This window comes from Aplidium turbinatum, chromosome 1, assembly GCF_918807975.1.
Source record: "Aplidium turbinatum chromosome 1, kaAplTurb1.1, whole genome shotgun sequence".
Lineage (NCBI taxonomy): Eukaryota > Metazoa > Chordata > Ascidiacea > Aplousobranchia > Polyclinidae > Aplidium > Aplidium turbinatum.
Genome location: NC_137472.1, coordinates 57,842,323 through 57,854,139, shown reverse-complemented (window position 1 = coordinate 57,854,139; position 11,817 = coordinate 57,842,323). Strand labels below are relative to the sequence as shown.

General features: G+C 39.3%; 1 protein-coding gene across 1 annotated transcript; it reads right to left on the bottom strand.

Annotated features, from left to right (window-relative positions):
• Positions 1-3,157: 3,157 nt before the first annotated feature.
• Positions 3,158-4,192, bottom strand: LOC145782562 (guanine nucleotide-binding protein subunit beta-like protein 1). The gene has a single exon (XM_082594372.1). The coding sequence runs from the start codon at positions 4,190-4,192 to the stop codon at positions 3,158-3,160; it is 1,035 nt and encodes a 344-aa protein (XP_082450498.1).
• Between the last annotated feature and the right edge of the window lie 7,625 nt (positions 4,193-11,817).

Genomic DNA, 11,817 nt, shown 5'->3' with positions numbered 1-11,817 from the left:
CAACGATCCCCACGCAGTGCTTCTACCTCCGCGTTTGATATGATGTTGAAGCATGGAAATACTTCGATGTCTTTTTGAAGGTGAGGAGGGATGCTTTCGTAGACACCTTCCTCCTTTGGCTGCATCTTCAAGCAGCAGTCGATTTCCAAGCTGGCAACTGGACCTTTCTCGTCTTGTAAAAATCGCCGCAGGCCTCATCCAAGAAAAAGTGAGGTTTTTTGTTTTGTGCTTGTATATATGCAAGCGTACCACCGCATAAGTATCTCCGACTCGGCTGTTGGAGGTGAAATCACCCTCCAAAAACATTTCACATTTTCCTTGATATCTTGTGGGCCTACAGTAGATTTCTGTGGGCGTGCAGTGGATTTCTGCGTGCCTACAGTGGATTTGTGTGAGCCTACAGTTGATTTTGGTACCTTCTGTTTCTTTTTTTGGATCATTTCTCTTTGCTGTATGGTGTTGAGGTATTCTTGGTCAGTGATTACCCTGGCACTTAAATCTATTTTTCTTCTTTTTTTGACTGTCCTGTCTGCTGTTTTGAGGCAATCTGTTAATGAAAATCTCCTCAAAACTTGTTTTTTTTTTAATTATGTGTTGAAGTAACTGGTGTTGAAGCCTTTTTTGCCAATGACCAGGTTGGTACCCATTCATGATTTTCTCCTGGGTCAATAATGGGTTTTGGTCCCAGTTGAGTGTAGAAGTGATAAAAGGTAATGTCTGGAGGAGCACTGGTGCTTTGTTGACTCTCATCAGCACTGCTTTCAATCACTCTTTTAGGATTACTAGTGGCTGATTTTCTGGCTTTGCTGATAAGGTTAGACTTTTCTAAGGACAAATTGTTTCTTTTCATAAAGTTTTGTAGCCATTGCTTTCCAGGCCTGTTATCACGAAAACGAGTTTGCAAATCATTTGCTTTTAAATAATCCTGAACGATGTCCAGAACATCGACCTGACGAAGACTAAACCCATTAGTACAGACAACCGAGATGCATTCAGCTAGAGATTTTTCTTGCTGTTTGTCAAGTTCTGGCCGTCTACCTTTTTCAAGAGTCACAAAGTCTTCAATTTTGTTGATCCGAGTTCGAATCGAACTCTCCGGTATATTGTAACGTCGAGCTGCTTCTCGAACGCTAATGGAGCCTTCCTTTACATCATCTATGGCTTGGGCCATCTCATTTTCCGACCAGTCAGCCATTATATATATAATATAGTGTAACGCTTAATAACTTATCAATATGATCTGTTAAAAAGAAATATTAACCCAGACAACAAAATCCTCATTTTTACATTGATTCAACGTCTGGAGACGTTGAATCAATGTAAAAACGTTTCAACGTCTGGAGACGTTGAAACAATGTAAAAACGACGGATTTTGCTGTCTGGGTAAGACCTACCTGGGCTGACTAACATCAGTGTTGCCAGACTATGAAAAGGTCTTAAAGCCAAAATAATACAACAAAAGGCCAAACAGATATTTCATTCATTTATTTTTAGACTTATATATACCGGTACTTACTTCGCTCACAGCGTCTCAACCTAAATAGTTCTTTTTGTCACTAAATTGTTCAAAATCAAAAGGTGACTGGTAGACTAATGCATTTTGAGAAAGTAGTGCTGCCAGATCTTTTTGTATCGTATTTATTATCATTAAAACTGTTTTACTTCAGTGGCCTTATTTTATTTTTTTGCATAAATTGTCTTATATGATATATATAACTCTAATTTCGATCACAACTTATATATAATGGCACAAACTTTCATCAACTCGTATTCAATAATTTCAACTCTCAATCAAGAAAAAGGTCAAATAGAATAATTTCTAATTTCTATTATTTTGTAATATAATTTCTATTAATTGTATAATTTCTAACTTCAACTCTCAATCTAGAAAAAGGCCAAATGTATAATTTCTAAAGCCAACAGAATCTAAAAAAAAAACAAATCTGTGGAATCTGGCATTAAAAAGTCCAATCTGGCAACCCTAGCCGGATTTCAACACGAGCCCGCAAACGAACATCTGACGCAATTGAATCTTGATGGCGTTGTTTCGTCAAAAAGAAAGTAAAACAGAGAGATTTGGTTTGTTTCTTTTGATATGACGACAGTAGCCTATCAGCTCTTCGCTGCAAATCAGGAAAAAATGGCGTTAGTAGGATTTCTAATGTGTCAGCACAGCCGCACAGGCAAAGTCAATTTTCCTAACAGCAAACAGGTTATTGGAGTAAAATTAAAAGTTAGATTTAGTTAGACTTGAAGAGAAATTTTTCTACGAAAACAAAAAGGTAAGATGTTACATTTTCAATCATTGCAAGAATGATGCTAGTGCTACAAAATTCACCAGTCGGAACCTACAATATTTTTGTTTGTTTATTATAATTTACACCTCCGCGCATTCGAGGCCTTTTAGCTGTTACGTGCATTTGTCGCTTTACCTAGGCTATACTTCAGAAAATCCAATCTTAGCACATCCGGTACCGGTATGACAAAAAGTGACACTGTTGCAATTTACTGATATTCAGTGTCCACCTAGTTAGCTGAGTGGTTAAGAGTCCGACTCAACATCAAGAGGCGCTGGTTCAGCTCCCAAGGTGTGTGCTTCACCAAAGCATGTTAGGACTGCTCTCCATTCAGCAGCACCACTCAATCAAACTCAATAACCAGCCCTGCATCAGTACCTTACTTCAAAGCCTCTACATTCTACAAGTATGCGAAACTGCCGGAAACAACCAATCAGAGACCTAGTCAGTCTGAGGGTAATGATACAGAACCGATACAGCGCGTTGGGCTCGCAGTCGAGAGCCTGCATGTTTGACTCCAGCCACCAGCACTTGCTGTTGTTTCTCTGGGCAAGAAAATTTACGATAATTGTCTCTACCCAGTGATCGATTTCGAGTAATGGGTAGTACCAAATTTAAGTCATAAGTAGAGTAGACAACCGGAAACAGACATTGCAGTCGGCTGCAACGTAGGTCAGGTGTACGTCGGAAGGCGTACACCGATGCATAGCTATCAAGTCCGCTTTCCTGCAATGCAGGATAAAGATAATAAAACAAACAAAAAAAGTTAGTATAAATTGAAAGATTTCGCATTTGAGTAGAATCCGGTATTTGTCCTAGGAAACACAGCATAAAAGTAGTCACAAATAGTGAATTAATCTTTAACTATACAAATTCCAAATGCTGATTTTATTATCAACTGAACCACAAGCCAACAGGTTCTTACAAGAAAATTTTGTAAATGCCATAGCTTGCACAGTGTTTGTATGGTAATCTAAAACAGCCAGAGGTTTAACACTTTTCCATGAAAATATTCGTATTTTATAATCCCATCCTCCCGTAGCAAGTATTTTCATATCTGGTCTGATTTTTACGCATGATAAACCTGGGTTTAACAATTTTTGGGTTTTTAAAACAGAAAAGTTTTGACATTTGACATTGTTTGGTGTAGTTTTCTCGATTTCATTTGTAGACTCAAACGAATCTTCAGAACAATTAGTTTTCCATTTGATAAACTCATCAGTAACTGAACCAGACACTCCAACAAAGCATTTGGTATTGTCTGAATCCTTGCATGCATCAAAACACATCACAGGTTCATTAAAAAAAGAAACTGATTTAGAAAAAATCTTGCTTTCCATAATGTCCCAACACAACATTGAGCCGTTTTCATAACTGACAATGGCATACAACCTTTCTGAATAAAACAACTTGACACCCCATGGCATTCCAAGGTTCATATCATTCGAAGGTATGAGTCTACTCAGAAGAGTTGCTTTAGGCAAATCCCAAATATTAATAGATGATTTGGCATCACCTGGAACTGCGACAAATGGGTAGTTTTCAGATGGTTCTTCGTTATTTTCTACAACAGCAGCTTTACAGAATGCAACTTCTGGCACACACAACTGAAGTTCAGTTTGAGGAGCTCCACTGGCCATATCAACAAGTTTTAAATTTCCCTCTTTATCAAGTGAGACAAGTTGATCAGAATTGAAACTGCATGCAGAAACCAATGGACTGTCAGATGGAATGTTCACTGTTGATCTTCTTGTCTTTAAATCCCATAAATCAATACCAGCATTTCCACTGTATGCTGCCAATAATATGGTATTGTATTTGTTTATCCAGAAGTTTAAGTCACTTATAGATTCTCCAGAACGTTTTAAAACAAATTCTGGAGACAACTGAGACATTTTGTAACAAAATTCACTTTATCTAATAAAGCATATTCTATACAGCAACCTATGAAACAAGTTAAACGTTTACTATATATATACCGTACATGTTGTAAACTAAATTACAGTATGCTACATTTGTAGTTTTATCACAAATGTATGCGACAAAAATGAAACTATGACAAACAAAAATTGATTCCAATTTAATCTTTTAGAGAATGTAGACCTGGTCATGGTGATTGACAGAGTGAAATTTCTATATCATACACACACTTTATGGTTGAACTATCATTGCTTGGCCTTGTCATTTGTTGTTCCTTTACTGGTGGAGCTCAAGCTCAGTGGCTAAGTGCTAGACTAAAGATCAAGAGCTGATGGTTTGACTCTTGGGGTGTGCGCTTGAGCAGTACATTCCAAGACTTTTGGATCGGTGTGGATGTGACGAGTTTAGCTGACTGGGGTCTAAAATTATCGCTTTATCAACGCAACTTTGTAACAAAGCACGCTTGATATCTTCAAGACATAAGTACTTTCCTCGGTATAATTGGATTTCCGCAAAATGATGATGTTGTTTTTGCTAGTTTGTTTTATTTGTTTTTGTCATTGTTTTCATGTCGTCAAGTTATGGCCTATCTATTTTGTGATTCGTGCAAGGCCTATGGTGCGTTGCGCTTGAAGTGGCTTTGCCCGTGGTAGGATTTCTTTGTGGGATTTTCTTTGCCTGCCTTGCTCTTATTTGCTATGAGCTAAACGCATCAAGACATGTTCCCCTCACGACCATCAGCACTCTTGATAACGCACCATGGCCGATCTTCATAGCAACTGTCCATACAAATCTTAAATATATCAGCTAAAGCTATGTGGGCTAATAAAGCTATAGCCTAAATTTATATATATTATTAGAGATGTACCGATACCAATATTGTGGCCGATACCGATCCCGATACCGATATCACTTTTTTAGGCCGATACCGATACTGATACCGATATTTTGGCCGATACTTTGGTGTTACAAAAAGATGCAATTTTGGTATTTGCAAGGTATTATATCAAATGCTAAGTTTTACCTTAATTGCATAAAACTATTAAAAAAAGCTTTCAATTGGTATAATTTATTAAAGATTCAAGAATCCAATCTCAACCGCATTTTTGTGTCATAATAGCAGGTTTTAGTAATGAAAGGCCACCATAATTGAGGACTAGGGTATAAGGGAAGAAACATTACATCATAATTGGGGTTTCTGAAAAATTAAATAAAGTGTTTGCGCAAACTCTCCAAATAGGCTATCATAATTGATAATAAGATGTAAAATATAAACCAAGTGATTTGTGTAGTCGTACAAAAACTATTCGACAAGTAATATGCAACCTAAGGGCGCTTGTCGTTTGGTTGAAAAGCTTTTGCCAGGCCAAGACCACCCAGGCAGCAAAAATGCACAATCCCGCATCGCCCCCACGCTGCTAAACGTCCAAAAAAACTATGCAACCCGGCTGCCCCCAGCAAGCCGGCTCCACCAGTCCGCGACCCAACTTCCACCCCTCGCTGCAACATACCCACCAAGCCCAAACAATTCCACGGCAGAACTAGCAGGCCCAACACGAAAGCAATGGGACCACGAATCCTCACCAAACCAATCAAAACGGTCCTGCCGCGCCCAAGACGACAACCCCACCGCGAAGAAAGGAGCGCCCCTCCCGGTCACCAGCACAAGGCCGAGCACCCACCAGCACAGCGAGCAGCTGCGACCCGCCAACCACAACGGTGCAGCTTCCACACTAGCCATTTCAATTCTTGTCGATGTCAATTCTTGCTGCAAAACGGCTGCCGAGAAACATATAGTTGATTGGATGGTCTAAATGGCTAGCGTGGAAGCCACACCGCTATGGCCAGCGAATTGCAATAGCCCGCCACACCAGTGAGTGCCCAGCACCGCGCCGACAGCCGAGAAGAACGCTCCCCCCACAACGAGGCCGCCATCCCAGGTGCAACAAGACCACTTATTGACCAGCCCAGCGAGGACTCGCAGTCTCACCGCTCCCACCCACTCCGCCACGACATTGCCCAAGCTTGGCGAGTCCACCATAACTAAATGCGGAAACCAAATCACAAACCGACAGAACCAGCCCACCAAAAAGAACCAAGTTACACGGGTCCCCCAAACGTCCAGCAACGCAAAAACGATGCAAAATTATACACATTTCCGCCACCTGGGCAGTCCTGGCCTGGTTTTATCCTCTGTTGAGAGTAAAAAAGAAACACAAATGATAAATATTGGAGAAATTGAGTCTCCTTCACAACTTAAGAATCGAACAACGCAAAACTTCTGAAACAAAACGTTTTGTTTGAGTGAAAGAATCACTGTAAGCAAACAATGCCAAAAGGTGTGCGCATGAAGTCATGGGAGTGTGAGGTATCAAAAATTTGAACAGGTTTTTATTTTTCTACATCAATGTGACGTTAGTTACTACTTTAAAAAATCTATATCTTTGCTTCTGCAGAAAATTCGCAGCAAACGCCTTTTTATTACATGTTTAGTATCGGCCACAGTATCGGCCAAATTTTGCCGATACCGATGCCGATACCGATACTCAAAAAATGGCCGATATCACCGATACCGATGCCGATACCGATATATCGGTACATCTCTATATATTATGATATGTTTTTTATTTTATTTTTTTGTAACATTTTATTTTTTTATTTTCCCTTTACATCTTAAATTTTTCTGAAGGTGTTGCGACCGTGCCAAATTTTTTTCAACTCAATAACTTACTTTGGTCACAAGCACGTTTTAACGTTCGCGTTTTGTCGCTTCTACCTTTTTCTCGACCTTTGCTATGTTGACGTGTATTGTTTTTGATATGATGGTCAGAAATAAAAACAACTGAACTGAACTTTTCTTCATTCAGCGGCAACTACTGCAGGCCTCAAAATTCACGGCGGACACGGCGGTCATGTCCGCCGTCACAGCATGTGATGTCCGCGGAAAGTACCATCTAGATCGGTCATATTTGTCCGCCGAGAAATAACACAGGAACTAGCGATACAAATCGTCATTGCATAGCACAACAATTGTTGTAAGAATATAATTTCCGCGCATTCTAGCGCGCATCCAGAAAATGTGAATACTGTATCCCTCACCCAGACAACAAAATCTATCATTCTTATATTAATTCAATGGAGACGCAGACGTTGAATCAATGCAAAAATGATAGATTTTGTGGTTTGGGTAGCTTCCATTCAAGCAGAAAAACATTCGATTTTTACGTTGCTTCAACAATTGATGACATTGAATCAGGGTAACAAAGGTGAATTCTTCGCTAAGAATCGATGGGGAGCAAGTCTTTTAGGCGCTGACAGTTAGGCGCTGGTCTAATAGGCGCGCACACTGTGGCGTCTGGATATTTAGGTGCGGAGCACTGTGGCGCCCGGTCATTTAGGTGCTATTGCTAGTAAAGTCTGTAGATTGTATCAGAGTGGCAGCTTGCCAGAAAATTATATAATGGCTTCCGTGAGTGAAGCTGCTTAAACCGGCAATGCTTTTCACACAACTTGTGTGAAAAGCATTACCGGTTTAAGCAGCTTCACCCATATATTTTTCTGTTTAATATAACGTTTTGTGTGAAGAAGCATTGCCGGTTTAAGCAGCTTCACTCACTGAAGCCATGACCAACAACGCACACGCATTAACAAAACAACGTATTTTTCTGTTCAATATAACATTTTATATGAAAATCATTGCCGGTTTAAGCAGCTTCACTCACGGAAACCATGACATATTTTTCTGTTCAATATAACATTTTGTGTGAAAAGCATTCTCGGTTTAAGCAGCTTCACCCATATATTTTTTCTGTTGAATATAACATTTTGTGTGAAAAAGCATTGCCGGTTTAAGCAACTTCACTCACTGAAACCATGACCAACAACGCACACGCATCAACAAAACAATATATTTTCCTGTTCAATATAATATTTTGTGTGAAAAGCATTGTCCTACGCTCCTACCTGCCAAGCTGATACAATCTACAAAAAACCTGACTAGCAATAGCACCTAAATGACCGGGCGCCACAGTGCTTCGCACCTAAATATCTAGACGCCACAGTGTGCGCGCCTATTAGACCAGCGCCTAACTGTCAGCGCCTAAAAGACGTGGACCCGAATCGATGGGAGTACGGGTACTTCCACACTAATCAGCGCAACTTTGTTCAAGTTTTACGTCACAATGTCTGGCTTTGATCTCCGAGTGATACTGATAAGGCAAGGTTGGTTACAAAATTAGATTATACGAGTAGGTTATTACAGTAAGATGCAGCAAAATTTGTTAAGTTTTGGTATTACTGTAAGTAAGAAAAAGCCCAGGGAAAATTCACTTTTGCTCACATGACACGCAAAAATAAACTTAAAGAAAAAAGCCTAGTGAAACTTGCAGAAAATAGTAGCGTTAGTGTAAAAGTTTTTCCGACTGGTGCCTTGAGCAGTGTGACGCAAGAAGCCACACGACCTCCGTTCGGTAAAAGTTAATCAGTTATGCGGCGTATTGAGCAGCTACACGGCGCTTTGACACTTCAAGCGCACGTCGTTGGTCTGATGAAAGCCTTTCGGAGTGACTTCGCTGAAATTTTAAAAAGCCTTCTAAACCGTAGCTATAGTTCTCCAATGGCGAAAAATTTTCAAGATAAAGTGATTAAGCATGACGATCGACGCTACAACTGGTGTGTCCGCCGTGAGACTTAATTTGTCCGCCGAGATAGCTGCTCAGACCGGACACGTTTGTCCGCCGTCAACAAAAACGAATTTCGAGGCCTGTACTGGATGGAATAGCTCAAAGAAAACAACATTTAAACAACTAATATGCCAACCGAACCAGTCAGAAGCCTAGATGTTATGACAATTTTTGCCTAGTAAATTACCAGCTTACATGCCATTCTTAAAACCTGATTGTGACTTATGTCCGCCCCGATAACTCAGTTGGTTAGCGCATACCGGTAACTTCTGGAACAAAGATATACTTTTACAATTGAAAACTTCACTCTGTCAATCTTGGTGACCGGGCCTGTGTCAGTGATTCAAAGCATCTACAAGTATGGGAAAGTGCCAATATTAAGCTCTGTAAGAAGCTTTCCCGGTCCGAGGATAAAGATTCAATCAATGTTGCAACCTTATTGATTTCTAGAAAGCTTTGGGTACCATAACCCTGTTTTTGACCAACCAGTGACTAGCCTACTAATTGCATATATACTACCACAAATACCCTATCTAAAATATAAAGCTGCTCGTAACTTCTTAGCTGATAGACTATCTACTTCTACACTGGATCAAATTAGAAAATTCTGAAAGCAATACCGTACTTGCTACAGTAGTAGAATACACAAATTACAATCCCCTGGGAATGAAACTACTGGAGCTTGACGAAAATGTTTGGGATGAGTGAGTTCAACTATAGATATGGTTCAACCATAGAAGGTTCAACCGGTTTAACTTTTCAGTTTCACGAGAAAAATGGAATTTTCAATTTTTCGGCAAAAATTTATGCAAAAAAAAGTAAAAGCAAAATTAAGCCATGACTCAGCTGCTGCAAGAGTTAATTTTTCAAAATTTCTAAGGATTATTCTGACGTAGCCTACATACCACCAGTTAGCCTTACTTTGGCTTCACAGTTCACACATTCAACAATCCTCCCTTCACATCCCACAGTCACACATTCAACAGTTCGCACCGATAGCCCAGTTGAGTTTGTTTTTATTTTTGACCATCACAACGAAAAACAACATATACCAAACAGAACAGAGGCCAAGAAAAAGTTAGAAGCGACGTAACGTTATGACGTGAATGATGCCAATACAGAACAATAAGTTTAAAATGTGCCCCAGCCGCAACACCTTATTAAAAAAAAATTAAATTTAGAAAGAAAAGTTGGTTATCCTAGTGCAGGGTAAAGTTTTTTTTATTGAAGTTATTATTAACCCTGTTGACAGCAGAACCGCTTCTAGCGTAGGCTAGGGATTGTAGATCATAGGGATGCGAAACTTCATCCGCTTTTGGTTAATCTGCAACAGTAGAAGGGTTACGTTTTTTTGTAATTTACAAAATATTTTACTTTTTATGGGTTACATAAGAAGAGTGAAGTTGGTTTTAAAGTAATTTAAGGTTTTTAGTTGAAAGCAAGCGATAATTTACTTAGTTTTTGACATAAAAATCGAACGTTGGCCAGCAATCAAGCCTAGTCAGTTTTTAAGAAGGGCTGCCAGACAAGTTTGGATCAATCGCACTTAGCCTAAATCGACAAAAATGCTTTTTTTTTTCTTGCTTTTATTTCAATGCGAAGTGTTTGATTTTTTTAATTGAATTTAAATTTTGTTGCTTTATGTCAGTGGAAAAGTGACAAAAATTGTCATAAATTGTTATTTTGGGCTCAAACTTTGTAATGATACGTCGTCTGGATTTGATTTTTATTAAATTTCGTCTGAAGAAAACATTACCGGTATTGACCTATTGTGTTATTCGGTTACACTCAATTATTTCTCATTTACATTCTATTCAATTTGTTTGTCAAATTATATGGTCACATTGCGCTAGTTTCATGCAGCCAACAGGTACCACTGAGAGTCACTCAGCCATTTCTTTTATGACAGAACAATAGGCCTAGGCTATACCTTTTTTTTAAATTGTGATTATTTTTGTATTGTAATACTGTTACTGAAAATGTTTTTACTCGTAGCCTTGAACTATTTATTGGCTTGAACTTTTCTTGGTTGCACTGAAGTTTAAACGCCCTTGCTACAAGAGTTTATTGATTTCAAAAGTTTTTCCTATTTTTAATCACCCGGAATAAAGTTTATATTTGAATAAAACCACAGGACTTCACTTAAGGATCGCAGCAGCACATGATTTTTTTTTTCTTTCATTAATATTACTGAACATCAGCCTATCTTGTTTCAACGTAATTTGCCGATGCTTGACATTTGTCACATTAAGAGCTGGGAAGCAGCTGACTCGATGACTGATATAGTCTTTCGCTGCTTCCTGTCTGTTGTGGTATTTAGATAGCTATGGTACTATTTTATTCGTATTCAGTTCAGTTCAGTTGTTTTTTTTTTTGTTTTTTTTATTTCTGACCATCATATCAACACAATACACATCAACATAGCAAAGGTCAAGAAAAAGGTAGATTGTTTATAATTGTACCGTACTATTGTCGCAACAGACGAAATAAAAGGTTTCTCTCTCTCTCTCTCTCTCTCTCTCTCTCTGATGTAGAACCTAATCCTGGGAATGCAAATAGACCATTGGGCCAGAATCGTATTCCTCACTGTCTGGTTGGTTTTTGAATCTTTATCCTCGCACTGACAAATTCTTGATTAGTTATTCCTGGTAGTTCTCGCATAGCCTACTTGTAGAGGAGGGCCGGTAACCTAGGGGCCGGAGGGCCGGTAACCTAGTAAGCAGGGCCGGTAACCTAGATTGGGAGAGTGAAGTTTTCCGATTGTTGAAGTGTTGTTTCAGGAGAATTATTCCATTCACTGGGTGCCGCTGAATGGAGAACGGTCCTGAAATGCTCAAGCGCACACCCCGAGAGTCGAACCAGCGCCGCGTGATTTTAGCCGGGCAAGTAATCACTGAGCTAACGAGGCGGTATTTTTT

What these genes read in the sequence shown, in the direction of transcription:
- LOC145782562 (XM_082594372.1), bottom strand. Translation starts at nt 4,192, where the DNA reads ATGTCTCAGTTGTCTCCAGAATTTGTTTTAAAACGTTCTGGAGAATCT.